At 37.4% G+C, this 15,010-nt stretch overlaps 1 protein-coding gene across 4 annotated transcripts in view; it reads right to left on the bottom strand.

Moving 5' to 3' along the window:
• cadpsb (Ca2+-dependent activator protein for secretion b) overlaps window positions 1–15,010 on the bottom strand; it is a 78,448-nt gene that overhangs the window by 8,554 nt on the left and 54,884 nt on the right. The window contains exons 12-22 of one of the 4 annotated variants that reach the window (XM_058778870.1): window positions 14,323–14,459; window positions 14,046–14,233; window positions 11,785–11,886; window positions 10,955–11,018; window positions 10,609–10,732; window positions 7,669–7,701; window positions 5,629–5,735; window positions 5,098–5,127; window positions 2,478–2,634; window positions 2,175–2,316; window positions 1,030–1,191 (exon numbers count right to left, since the gene is read on the bottom strand). In XM_058778870.1, the coding sequence (XP_058634853.1) occupies window positions 1,030–1,191; window positions 2,175–2,316; window positions 2,478–2,634; window positions 5,098–5,127; window positions 5,629–5,735; window positions 7,669–7,701; window positions 10,609–10,732; window positions 10,955–11,018; window positions 11,785–11,886; window positions 14,046–14,233; window positions 14,323–14,459 (1,246 nt within the window). The remainder of the gene's footprint in view (window positions 1–1,029; window positions 1,192–2,174; window positions 2,317–2,477; window positions 2,635–5,097; window positions 5,128–5,628; window positions 5,736–7,668; window positions 7,702–10,608; window positions 10,733–10,954; window positions 11,019–11,784; window positions 11,887–14,045; window positions 14,234–14,322; window positions 14,460–15,010) is intronic. The other 3 variants (XM_058778871.1, XM_058778872.1, XM_058778873.1) reach the window with 3 other exon arrangements.

Here is a 15,010-nt window from a genome sequence, read left to right as displayed (position 1 = left end):
TCTTGGAATTGGTTAGGTTCAAAACCAAGTAGAACTGCTTGAAATTTCTTATTGAAATGGATATGATTTGGTGACCTTATACCGTAAATGTGATGTTGTTCTACTCTATTTGTTGAAAAAGAAGCCCACTCTGATGTTTGAACTCTTTGGGTGTTAGTTTCTACTGCCTTGGATGCCAGCTACACTGAAGTAATATATCTACTTCAGAGCATCAGCTACCAACGCAATGACAGAGCTACGACCAGGCAGGGAGTTGCACCAACCCACACCCACTGGTAACTTCCACACAAAACAAACCCAATGTCCCTTCATGTTTAGACCACCTTTTTGTCTCAGCTATCCTTCAGAATCATTTTTCTTACCATTGATATTCTGATGCTTATACCAGCTCTTTTTAATATCAACAAACCCTAATGTCCAAGCATAATTCATGCAGGCACTTATAGAAAGCACTTGCAAAAGGAATTTAAAATATTAGCTAAATATTGACTACAACAGAATTGCTCAGGATACAAACACTAAAAGGAACTTTTTGAAATGATTAAATACTGAGAAAAACAGTTTACATTTGCAATGTGTGTTAACTTTAAGGCCATCTACTTGTTAGTTTGTATGACAGAATTGTATTTGAATACAAAGCATTGGCTTGGCTGTAGGTTTGGGTTGCAATCCAGATCTCACCACCTCAGTCTAACCTCAATGGCATGCACATTGAGGAAAATGAAGAGCTTTTCAGTTCTCATTTCAAATAACAGAACACATGAGCCTGTCTGGAACCCTTTGCAGGCTACTTGACATGAGAATGATTCTAGAGGCAAGTCATCTTGCCCTGTAGGTATTGTATATCCAATACAAGAACACGGAAAGTCTGCTATAGCCATCATTTAAATGTCTTTTAACTATTGACAAGTTTAGCAAACATCTTGCAATTCAATGATACTTAATGGTAAGTTAACTAACCCCCAACATTTTCATGCCAAGAAGACTTTTGAATGCATCAGATCTCAGGTAAATGCATTGAATACACACTCAGAGTCATATATAGCAGCCATCCAGGACGGAGTGGAAAAGCTAGGCATTTGTGGAAGGTTAACAGATAGTCCTGCTACTGGCACGGGAAGATTTGGTACTTTGGGAATTTGGAGGTTCACATTTGGTAGATTCACATTGGGCAGATTACTTGTTAAACTCCTGCAGAAACAGACAAAAAAAGAAACAAAAAATCCATAACAGTGGCAGTGTGGAATGCTGCAAATGAGCAATGTAAGACATACAGTACAAAAAAGAGAAACTGAGAAATGGAGAAGACCATCTTCACACATAAAGAGCAGACACATAAAAACTGGTCATTAAATGTAGGGAGGGAATCTACAGCACATTTAAACAGAAGACCTGAGTAGAAAGAAACTTGTGGTCAATAATATCGACAACAGCACACTTATATAAAAAGGAAGTGAAAGCAGAATTTTTCCACAGCAAGAACAAATAGCAGCTCCAAAGATCGGAGGACGGTGGTGGGGTTTTAGACATACAAACAGACAACAAACAAATGAGGAAAACCATACTGACATATAATTCTCAAGGGGCATACGCTTAATTGACAGAAGAGTATTCTGTTAGGCTGGGAATATTTGGGTAGGCGGTATCTTTTCTAAAGATAGCAGGTTATCTAAATATTGTTATCTGTTCGCTGGGAACTGGTTTGAAATCATTAAAATCAACATGCAAACCAAAATCAAGCATGGCAGAACGATTGATTAGGACATAAAAAGCATTCTGTTTAAAGCGCACAATATGAGGGTTAGTTCACAAAAAAAAGATGGAAACCTGCAAGACACTGACTGAAGTCTATCCTGATAGATTGTGTTCCTCTGATGTTTGGCAGCTTTCTCACGTAAGGCATGGTTAAAGAGGTCACTCTACTTAAAAGAATTACATTTTTCGCAATGGCGTAAACAAACTTGTTTCAGACTTTACCTGAGAAATCTAACTGGATGCTAAACAGTTTCATTTGATTAGCTGTATAGTTTTGCAGAGGATATGCCTGTCCCTGCAGTCTCACATATACTATATATATACACGAGTTGTTTTTTAGATATTTTTTGTGATGTTTTTGTCCTCAAAGGCCCTGGCTCCCGGTCACCGCACACATTGTTGAGGAAGTGGTGTCTTACTTTACAGGCTCCCATGACTCCCGCTCAAATCCCCTGTGAATGGACTGAGCGATGGAGGATTCCATAAGATCCACATATCGCACCACAAGAGGGGCGTACAGGTCCTGCAGATGTTTGTGGAACTTTCCATTACACAGGTGATCTGCAAAAACAGAAAAAAAAATAGTAGGTTATGACAATTTTGAAAGTAGCATGCCCAACTTTTCAATTATAATCATTCTAATTAAGTGATAACACATTTCAGTCATTTTTGAGAAACAATACTACCAGAACTGTTAACCAAATGTTACAAGAAGTGCTTACAGTCGGCACGGAGGAAATCGTTTAGAAGCTGAAAGAGCGGGAAACTGTCCCAGCTCTCGGGAGACTGGATCTCAAGAGCAGCATCCATATCAACTCCATAGAGCGACAGGAAGTTCTCAGCGTGCTCCACCATCAGGTCTGACCACCATGCAAAGGCCTTGATAGTCCGGTAAAGGAAGAAAGAATGAAAAAAGAAGCAGAGAGTTACAAAATCACAAGTGTATTGGGTAATCTCAGGCAAGAAAAAGACTGTAAACTGGTTAAGTGTCTGCCATATGGTATTTCACAAATTCACTTTGTAAATCTGCTTCTAAAGTAATGGCTCTTCATTTGATCAGTAAGAATTCAAATGAAGAGAAGTAAGAGTTTTTGGTCTGAATGGTTCATATTTTGCTTCAGCGTTAGGGGTCATTATGTTAATTAACTAAATAGATGAAAGACTTTCAAGTAACCAGTTTACAAGGGTTATGGTGATCAGTTTACCATTATGGACTTTAAAACTTACATTAGACCATTTATAAATTTGCAACACAGAAAATTCTACTATATATATATATATATATATATCTTGCAAAACAAAGTCTAAATATTGTGAAAAACATTTCACCATAAGAAGAAATTTATGAATCTTCTATAAAAGGTTGCATATCTTAAGAATTCCGAGGCCCTCAAAAGAAACATGTTAATCCAAATAAGAGAAAAAACTAAAACTCCTTTAATAAGAGGGCCTGACATTCAAGTCTAAAAAAATAATACACCTTAAGTCTTGTGTTGCAAATGTGTGCATATTTGTGACCAGGGGTCATTTTTCCTATATCAGGTTAATTCCCAGTGGAGTCAAGATGCCAGAGGAGGTGCAGTTCTCATGCAAGTGAGGTAGAAATCCCTGCATGCTTTTGCCCTCCAAATGGAAGATGTAGTTCAACCGTTCACATCACTGCATCCCTACCCTCGGGATGGGGATGTGTCTTGTGATCATGCAACACTGCCGCCCCTGATACGCCAAAGACAGCAAGCAAGCAGCAGACTTCTTTACTTGGCAATGCATATGGTTTGCCTGAATATTTCTTCTTTAATCTCTCAAAGTGACCATAAATTTTGGGCCTGTAGTGGGGTATTGAGCAGGAGTTTCTTAGATCAATCAGGCTTGCTTGCAGTCTTGGCATAAAACACTTTTCTTCTAATTAAAACAACCGACCAGTGATAAACCCATTCAGGGAACTGATCAGCCTTTTTAAGAGGCTTAATCCTTCCCTTTGATTGCATGCTCTGTCCTTTTTTACCCCTCTAAACCCACAGCTTCAAAGAGCCCCAAAATATTTCCCCCAAATCCGTTCTGCAACATAGGGATAGCAAGCTCTAAGACCAGACTTACCATAGAACTTACCTGCAGGCTTCATAATTAATACTTGAAAACCTACATTGGTCATAACGTTGGGACCAACAAATATAGCGTTTGCCAGTGTAGCAGGGCAATGCATATGGCTGAGCTTAACCAGACAGACAAGTAGAAAGTGGGGTAGAGAGCGATAAGAGACGCCAAATCCAAGCAACCCATGAATCCTTCCCCAAGGCCCTTCTTGCTAATCTATGAGCGCTGGGTAGGTGTTAACATTAACACCCTTCTTGAATACAAAAATCATACTGTAAATTAAAATCAGCAAGAGCGGCCCTGGGAAGAGGGCAATGTTATGACATTGGTTTGGTCATTTTAAGGAATTGTGAAGTCCAAGTACACTAGCAGAAGGGAACACATCTAATTGGGAAAAGTTAGGGTGACAACTAGCGTGGCGGGTGGGTAAATGTGAACATTCCCCTGGAAGCAAAGGAATCATTGAGCATTGACCTTGCCAGTCAGGGACACAAGCCTTACAAGTTTGAAGGGAGACTTGACAGGCACAATGCTGAGGAATTAAGACGAACCCATGTCAGATGCGGCAAAACATTCCCTCACATTGTGAGGAACGGGACATTACAGGGGAAGGGAACCCTTCATAGCTCATGCACAAGCCAGTAAGGGGCTTTTTCACTGCATTCATTTTAACCACATACCTCTTTTCCCTGCAACATCACCATGGAGTGAATGGTGAGGAAAAACATGAACACGTAGAGAGTGATGTAGGTGCAAAGTGTTAATGTGTGCACAAAATGTTGATTCTAAACAATTTTTCCCAAAACATTTGGATAAAAAGTAACAATACTCCAGTACTACGAGATTTATTTAAAATGGAAGATATAAAGTTGCAATTACATTTGGTTGAAATGGCTTTCCATATTATAACGTATGATGCCACCAGTTGGGCAGTGAAGCATTGTGGTTTTACAAAGTAAAATTTAACAGTATGATCTACAGATGGTTCTACCATAATGTCTCGGTGCCAAAACTAAAATATTTTGCTCATTTGTGAATCAGTGTGTGAGAAGGGAAATATTTAAGAATTTCCCAGAAATCTAAGAGGCCAACTCTTTATCTCAATTTCATCATGTTCTTTAAGCATCGTCTTGCCCCATTCCACCCAGACATAACAGAAAAGCCCTTAACTGCGTGAATCGACATGCTTGAGGGAAAAGGTACACTATGTGATGACAACTTAGGAAAAAAAGAAACATGATACTGTACCGACTGGTCTCCTGTACTTGTGACCGCAGCCTGTTAAGCATATTCAGAAAGATACAGTAAATCTATAAATCTCAGGAAGACCATGGATTACCTAATACTTCAAATTGCATCTTGGAATAAAGCCAATTATGCATTTGTTCTTGGAGTAGTAAATGCTGAAACATGCCAGTTATCATAATTACAGCTGAAACCCATGCTTGGCTCTCTATTCATAATGCATCTTCAGTTCTGTTTAGTATTAGCCATTCCAAAGGAATCTGTCTAACATTCAGAACACAGAAACAATCTGTATTCTGAGGCTTTCTTTAGGGTATAGATCCAGGGAAAGTGGTTTAGAGACCTGGATCTCACGGAAGAGTGAACTCTTGCTGTTTCTCTAATTTCCACTAATACAAATTGCATTGTGCAAACTGCAAAGCTGCCTTTTTATTATTAGAGAGGAGCCACTGGCCATTTAAATCAGCCCTATTTTGAACTAAAGAAAAAAGAGAGTGAACGTGGGGGAAAGAGAGAGAAAGAGTCCAGACTCACCTCGGCGTGATGGTCCTGGTTCTGATGTAGAACCTCAATGACTAACTCTGCCAGACGGATGACATGCTCCAGTTTTTTAGCAGGCGTAGCTAGGTTGGCTACATTCTCTGGAGCAGAATGGTGGGGAGAAGAGGGACGGTTAATATTACAGTGGTTGATTAATATATTTATTCTATGAATCTCTTATGTCATGAGTACTACAATGCAGTCTGAAGAAGCTAAGGTTATAAATACCTAACTGAGCATGCAGAAATGACAACACTGTTGATGACACTCATAACACTTCAAGAAAAGATGCCTAACTGATGTCAGAAAAAATAATGGACCTTTTTTTGGCAATCTCTGAGGCAAAAACAAATTGTTTGGCAAGCTTGCAACTAAATTGGGGTTCAAAAGTCTGAGACCACAAGTGGTTCTATTTTGCTTTTTTCATAATTGAAATGTATTTTGTGATTACAAACTATATTAGCAGCATAATAGTATTTAGTAATAACAAAACTAGTATTTTGGTTTGTCTCTTTTTTTTTCCCCCAGCAGCTCTTGAGCTGCATGACTACTTGTATAAATCCTCATAATCATGTTCTCCAGCATGATTTGAGAATGTTTCAAAGAGTACCTTGTGCATCAATGTATGCTAAGAAGAAGAAATGCAGAATCTTTACAATGACATATTTACATCATAACTTTTCCTAAAGCCTAACATTTCAACTCCAGGTTTGAATTCTAGATGTTTAATGTGGACACAGACTTTTGGACGCCACTGTAAAAACCTTTATACTAATACTGCATTTTTATTTATGTAGGTAAATTACTAATCCATTGTAGAACTTCTCAATGCTGTCTAGAATTTAAGGCCAACACATGAGAGAAACAGCAGACCAGATTGTCAGACATATGCAACACTTTGATGAAATGTGGACATCCGGACACACAATAGTGTTCTGGTTTAACAAGTAATCAACTTTTGTCTGAACACGATGAAATGAGTAAGACAGAAAACAAAACAAAACAAAAAAACAAACAAAAAAAAAACAGCTAAAGAAATCAAATAAAATACCGACCAACTCAGCAATGCTAAAGGAGAAAAGAAAAGCTTTAATTTATTGGCTGAAATGCTACTTCAGTCATGAAGGACATTACTTATTTATCATTTAGTCTGACTCTTTAATCTTGGTGTCTAGAGTGTGAAATGTTCACTTTTATGCCATTAGTTTATCGGTCTGTTAAATTCATGGGTTATTAATGGGGTTGTGGGGCACTGTACTGAAATTTACTACACTGTGAACCATTAATATCTGATAGAAACTCATTCTAACTCTTCCTAAGGCCATGATGTCATCAACACAACATGATAAAGTAATGACAATGGATTTAATGATAATCTAAGATTATCATTATCCAAATTTCATACTTTATCTATTTTCAATGTGTCTAAAATGTTCTGGTCATGCCAAGTTTCTAAGACCAGGACTGGGAATTAAAGAAGCAAAACATCTCTTAAACTAATGAAGATTTAGAGAAGTGGTTCTCAACTGGTGGGTTGTGACAAAAAAAAACAGTTTGCAGGTTTGCAGCAAAACCAGTTGATAACTACATGTTTAGAAAATCTATGGATGCCAGGATTCAGATATTCTTCAGTTACAACCTTATTCCCAGTACTTCAGCGAGAAACATTTGCAATCATTCTACCCTCACATTTTAACACATTGAAAAGACTGCCACTGAAATATTTGTGAAAGATAGTATTACTTCTTGTAAGTCTGCATAATGTAGCACCATTAGGCAGACTGTTCAGTGCCAAGATGTTCCGTTTCTATTTCTAAAGTCGTAATATAACACAAAATAAGTTTTTACCCAAATTTTGTGTATATTTTTATAGAAGAATACTATCTTCACAAAAAAAAGTATCGCACAAGGGAGATCCTTGTGTCGTGGTGTGTACAGGACTTTCAGACTAAAGAAATTTTCCTTGTAATTGTGTCATGTGCATGTGCCAGGATGTGTTGAAGGGGACAGGGATGACGTCAAACATAGCTTCACCTGGATCCTTCTGATCCTTTAGAGTTTTCTCAACTTGAGAGAGAGAGAGAGAGAGAGAGAGAGAGAAAAAGAAAAAGAGAGTCAGAGCAATATAAGGAGAGGGAGAAAGAGAAGGGAGAATTGGGGGAGGAAAAAGAATTATTCCTCAAGGTGGCACGTTTTAGCCCAAAGTTGGTGCAGCATCCCTGGTAATTTCACTCTTGGTCGCTCTTCAGAGAATTATTATATATTTGATTTAGAATAATAATAATAAAAAAAAAACAATGGCAAACAAACACACATGTAGATATTTACCTGGAACGACAAGAACAAAAACACATAGCAAAGTAGCAACTGAACGACATACTGAACGACATAAGAGACAATAGCCATTGTTCGGTCGCATGACAAATCGAACACAGTTGTAGTAATCACGAACAAGACAAACTTGTGATGTTGAAACACATAAGTCATAGCTCGTACACGTGTGCTAACTCCTGCTCTCCCGGAAGCTCAGGCACCTGTTGATGTGTCTGGAACCCCCCAGTGAAACCACCTACCACACCACAGTAACGATATACACTCAGACAAAGTAAAATAGCGAGCAAAGTAAAAATGCATTCAAGTCACAAACATGAGCTTCAACCAAAAACGAACAAGAGGAAGCTGAACGGATGCATCAGTCATGTCGTATTACAAACAGATGGAAATCTCTGCCAAAAGGATTTGGAATCGGAACGTTACGTATTGTTCTCTACTCAGTGTCTGTCGTCTGTGTGAACATGGCAAAACAGAAACGTTCTGAAAAGGATGTGACATGGAGGATTGAGTTGATGAAAGAGAGGTAAAGCATGAGGGGTGAGGAGTTGTTACTCACGGATGGTTAAATCCATCACTTGTGTAGCCAAGGAGTAGACAGGATGATCATACATTTCCCTCTTTTTTCCTAAAGAAAAAGAGGATTCCGGCATGCAAGAGTTTGGGGTCAGAGGAAAGGGGGTCAAGGGTTGAATATGGTGAAGGGATGTCTTGTGTTAAGGGAAGTTCTCATCAAGAAATCAGTTTTTGGAAAAGTATGGATAATACATGATTTGATGGTTAAAACCCTTAAACCACAATCACCCTTAAATTCTCACTTTGAGACAGTAAAAATGAGGAACATAGTGGAAGTGGAAAACTTTTAAAGGTGCACTACTGTTCAAACGTTTGGGGCTGGTAAGTTTTTTTTTTGTTTGTTTTTTTAGAAATGAATGCTTTTATTTAGCATTAAATTGATCAAAAGTGTCTCTTTTTTTTTCAAAATAAATTGTTCTTTCGAACCTCTACAAAAATATTGAGGCTCATGTGACACAGAGGTCAGCTTTACCATTACAGGAATAAATGACTAAATAAATTGTATTTAATTATTACTGAATAAATACATTTTAAAATATATTAAAATAGAGTTATACTAGCATTTCACAATATTACTGTTTCTCCTGTATTTTAATCAAATAAATTCAGCCTTGATAAGAGACCTAAAAAAAAGATAAAAAAGTGAAATCATCCCAACCCCAGAGTTCTGAAAAGTAGTGTATTGTTCACCCAAAAATGAAAATTCTGTTATTTGAAACACATACAGTAATTTTCTTTCTTCTATGGATTTAATTGACATTAAATTGACTGATTTGTATGCTACTTTTACTGTGTTTTTGAACTTTTCAAACCTTTTCAGAGCAGCCAGACAATTTTGTTGTATGGAAAAGAGCTGCTTAGACAGTCAGCAAAATATCTTCTTTTGTGTTCCACTATAGAAAAGAAAACAATATGCATTTCAAACAACAAATCTGAGTTACTGATGACAGAATCATATTTGGGTGAGCTGTTGTTTCAAGACTATTTCATGAGGGAACAAGCAGTCAAGAGCCTGATACTGTGTTCTAAAAGATTGTCAGCCATTTATGCTTTGTCACTCTGTTCGAAATAAGCAACAGAACCAAGGATTTGATGATGAAAGGAGTATTCATTCAGAGATGATTTCAAACATCCTCCTCAAAACCAGCCCACAATGCCTTCTACTCCCTCTTCAAACAGACACCTCTCCTTATTGCCCATCTTTTGCTTCTTAGTAATCCTCTTTCACGCTTGTTGCCCAACCTGGCATTGTTTCATGAATGCTTCCCTCTTCATCTCACTCCTCTTTCCCTCAACCCGTTTTCCTCTAATGGGCTCTTCCTCCCTTCTACCGCTCCTTCCCACATACTTAATTTATTTCACCGCAAGATCCGTCCCCATTCCTGCATCCCTCTCTGACTCATTTTCCTTGTTCCTTTTCCTCCTCCGTAACCATTTCTATACCCTGATGTCATTTATCATCCTGATCTGAGCCATAATAATAGAAAAGAGAATGTGTGGAGAGCATCTGAAAAATGTCCTATAGTCTATGTTATCGCAGCAGATAGGAAATGGTAAGAAGCTCTTCTTTGTGTGGATTTGAATGCATTTTTACACACAAGTCCACAAAAGGAGAATGGACAAGAATACATTTAAACTTTTCTTGAAAAGAAACAAAAGCAGTAATCGCCTTAGAATAAACAAGTATATTATTCCAAAGACAGATGCTGTGCAATTCAAGAATGTAGCCTGGTGGTAAAATAAAAATAAAATAAAATAAAACAAAAAGCCCATGTATATATTTACTTCAACCAAAATACATTTTCAGTTTAATCAAAAGCTTTAGTTACCCAAACCTAAATTTATTTTCCTCTCACAAACTGAAAGCAGAAGAACAGATTATTTACTCAAAGCACATTATTCAAATATAGACCACAGTTTATGCATTAAATTGATTCAAATGGATGGAAGCAGAGTAAAAAAAAAAAAAAAAAGTTAAGTACAAAAGTTCCCTTCTGGTTCAAATCATAGCATGGTTAAGTGCTTTAAAATCATAATGCTGTGAAAGAAGAGGGCAATGCAAGTCACCTTCCACTCTGGCGTAGTCAGTGATGCGCTGGTAGTTAATTTGAGCTGCTTGCTCTAAGCATTTACGAATGACAGCCTTGACTTCCTCTTGCGGGACTGGGGTCACAATGTCCTTCATAAGCACCTATGAAACAGCACAAATCCAAATTCTAGTGACATAAATTTTGTTGCCCTGGTATGAATGAGTCATACTTTTTTTAACTTTTTTTTATTTTTTATGTGAAATAATGATGCATGGCATAGCAAGTAAACAGAGACAAGCGGTACTGAACAAAATACCATCAATTGCTTCTCTTTTCCTTCTATTGCTGCTACTCTGAATCAATATAAGCAATGTTGTCATTACCCTCTCCAGCAAAGACAGAGTGGCTTTCAATGCTCCCTCTGGGCGACCGAATGGAAAGCAATACCTACAACAACAAAAAATTACGTAGTGATTGTAGAAAATCCTATACAATTATATTTTTGCATGTAATGTTCAGAAAACAACAGAAAGGAGCACATCAGCGGTTCTCAACTGGTGGGTCGAGACCCAAAAATGGGTTCTGGACATTTAGGAAGGAAAAAAAACATAATGCTAAAAGTGAATAATACAATGTTAGTAAAACGCAACCCTTTTAAAGAAAAGAGAAAATGCTTCTCAGATCTTTTATGACTGACGCCAGTAAATTCAAAATCTTCAGTATTCTTCTCCAAATGAAACCACAAACAAAACCGCACAAGGTAAAAGACGCACTGAGCAAAATAAAAACACATCCAAGTGTCTTGTTTGATTTGCACAGGCTATAATTTGAGCTCTGTTGGTGAAATCACATTGATATGTTTATGCGCATAATGGCTGTGCACTCCTCATATTCAGCCTAATATAATATTTGGCTCAGCATTTGTTCCATGCATTAAGCTGATAAATTACCTCTGCTGTTGTTTATGCATTTACAAAACTGTCGGTTTCCCTACTCGGCCTAATAATTTGCACATTGTTGGGCCTATGTAGTCCATGGTGATATATATTTTACTGTATGATTCTAACGGATATTTTTGTCTAGTTCTGTAGACTAAAAATTTTAATGAGGTGTTGGATTGGCACTCAATGTCCAATATAAAATCAAAAGAACTGCTGATGTACATAGTCTTTCTGCTTGTGAAATGTTTAATAAAAGTCTTCCATTTACCCACCTAAAGTTTGTGATCTCATTCTCCAGAAGGACACGCAATCGCTCTTTGATTTCCTCAAAGCGTTCTTTTTCCTCCACCGTTACTGTTCCAAGACCATCAGGCCTGTTTTACAAGCAAAACATGCCATTATTTGCAAATTGATTAGGAAGAAAGATCAATTTTGAGTCAAGAGGAAAGTGATACAAATCAAAAGAAACTATTGAACTGGTGTATTTATTATTATAACAACTAATTATGATACTACATAATTGCTTTTTAAAGTCCTGTATATTTTCAGTGAAAGCTAATCAAACCACATTAACATTTCAGTATGCAGTATATCACACTTGTAACAATAAAACACGGGCCTGGCACACTGATTCCAGAAAGAACATCTAACCAGAAGCAATGTCTGGCTTTCTTAAATCTAATACACTGGCTATAAATGTATTTGTATCCAGCAGATGGGACCCTGTTGTGATACTCTTGGGGCACATTGTTTCCAACCCATTTTTTTATTTACAGCTATCGATGTTACAATACTCCACTTGGGCATCATATTGCATTAAAATATATTTAATACACACTCAGCTGCATCACAATAATAAATATACTTTCAACAAGTCAGTGGGAAGAGAAACCTAAACTTAACATGCTGTACAAGTGCATACAGGCTTGAATTCAATGAATTTAAAAATGATCCTACTTATTTTCTTACAGGATCTTGGTCTTATTGTGAGAGGAAATATATCATGCAGCATCATGCTGACTTTAAAGGACTAGTTCACCCAAAAACATAAGAGATTTATAGTTCTTGTTTTTGTTGGAGTTTATACACCTTTCTCCTAACGAGCCTACTGCATTTTCAATTATGGGAGGCACTTCCTGTTTGGAAGGTTCCACTTAAAAAGACTCAAATAAATCATTTCAAATCATAAGGTTGTGCTACAAATAATCCTTATCTCTCAGTTTGACTGATTGATTCATTTTTCTTTATGTTCTATTTTCAAACGTCAGAAGAATAATGCAATGCTTGGTATTTTAATGTGACTTGATATAACAAGAATATCTATGGCAAGAGCTCCCTTCAGTCCACTGCATTTTTTTCTTCCTAACTATTTTCCTTTTTCCTTTCTATTCTACTGTAACAGATTGAAAAAAGACAACATATACTGTCAGCTTTCCACGTATTATTCTTTTCACACAGATGCTTTAAAATGTAATTGTCTTTCCTTTTCACTTTTAATTCCTATAAGCTATTTTAAGTTGAAATTTTTTTAAAGCAGGTAAATACAATGTTTGTTATCTGTCAAAATGACGGAAATCACTTTGAAATATTATTAATTATATGTTCCAGTTAATGAACATTTTTGATTAATGCAATGAATCTGTCTGTAATATTGCTGTGGAAATATTCAAGCTTTTTGGGTTATTCACAGCTTGCTGAAAGAAATGCATTAATGTTTTTACACTTTTAAATTTACATTTTATGTTTATTGGCTGAAGGGTGAGTAGAATAATGTAACTTCACTGTACCCAGTTTTTGAAAATGCTTATTATTGTGGTCATAGAGCAAACATTTGACTGATTGGTCATAGTTTAAGGAATGTTACTCCTATAGTTTGTGCAAAGCATCATGGGGTGTAGGAAAAGGGTGGATATGTAAAAAAAAAAAAAAAAAAAGCCTTGTCATTTGACTTCTTGACTTTTTCTTTTTTGGGTGAATAAAATAGACAATTAGACAAGCTAAGCTGTTTAACCCATTTCACTCTGCTACTGTACAGTGTAGAATATGATGCTGTTGATATGAACATACCCTCTTACCTTGTGCTTTCAGGGGCCAGCTGTGTTTTACATTTCCTCTTTTTTTTAGACTCCTTTTTCCCTCCTGACTTTGAGCCAGCCCCCTGTAACTCAGACCCCCTCTGACTATCAGGAACATGTAATGAATGAGCAACACAATGAGATTTGGAAAGCAAAATAACAAAAAAAGGAGAATGGAAAGTGTAGTGGCTGAAAGAATACTGCTGAGGTTTGGAAAGTGGAAAAGAAATGAAAAATGATTGAGAACAAAAGACACAACAAATCAAACAAAATTTGGCAAAATTATAAAGAACATTCACAGGGAAAAATATAATAAACGCTAAAGAAAAAGTGCAAAAATATGCTGATGACTTGCAAAGAGCCCTTGGTTCTCCACCCTCGTTCCTGCTTCCATGATCCATATCTCTCCCAACATCTAACATCCAAGTAATACGGTGCATCCGTATGCAGGCCTGTACCTGTTGCCGTGAACATGGGAGGCACAAAACGCGAAGCTGTAGTGTAGCAGCGTCGGGTCGATCATGAGCCCGGCATCTGCCCTCTCCAGAAGGTCACCAAGATAACACAGATGTCTGTGGCATCCTCTCACCCCGTTCCGAGCGCAATATTCATCCAGAACAAACACCTGACCCGGGCTAAACCAGCCCTACAATTCCAACAAATGGGTAGACAGTTTGGAAATGTTGCATATAGTTGCTTTGAAATCAGCAGAAAAAAACAAAAACAAACACTTACCAGACATGCAAAGTTGTCATTTAGCCTGTGGTCCAACGTGAGCCTCTGCACCATCTCGAACAATGAGGCATGATCAAAGCTACATGGGTTAGCTGAGATAAACTCATCCATGCCGTGCTTCTGTGCCCTGTCAGCATCTATTCCAGCCATTCATGGAAGAGGAAGGGAGAGGGGGTGGGTTCAAGGAAGAGGAAATTAGCAAACAGCAAGGAGAATGATTTGTTCTCCTCCCACCACAAAACTAAACACCTAGAATGAGTATTCTATGGCAAATCAAGGACATTGAGCTTTCACATTGTCAACTTGCAGCAAAAGTCAAGCAGAGTTCAATCGGACCTAGCAAATGTGGAACTGAGTGATAACCCTCAGCTCACATTCAGTCTGGACGTGCATGCATGAGCTGATCTGGGCGTGGTCTCTTCCTGTTCTCTCAATCAAAAGCTTTTCATCGTAAAAGCCACCGATGGCTTTGAGGAAGTGGCGCAATTCCAAATGATGAATTTTCATGTATTGTCTTTCTTATGAATACAATAGATTCTGCCATTCGCAATTGGTTAATGTCCCTCATTTTGAGAGAGAAGATGGATTGTGTGCTCGTAAAAATACTAATGGCAAAAAAAAAAAAAGAATCAGGGGCGATATGTTAGCCATTTTTGTTTTAATTAACAAACATGGAATTTTCTACTAC

The sequence above is a fragment of the Onychostoma macrolepis genome, chromosome 06, assembly GCF_012432095.1.
Source record: "Onychostoma macrolepis isolate SWU-2019 chromosome 06, ASM1243209v1, whole genome shotgun sequence".
NCBI classification, from domain to species: Eukaryota; Metazoa; Chordata; class Actinopteri; order Cypriniformes; family Cyprinidae; genus Onychostoma; species Onychostoma macrolepis.
This window is presented reverse-complemented; position numbering and strand designations above follow the sequence as displayed.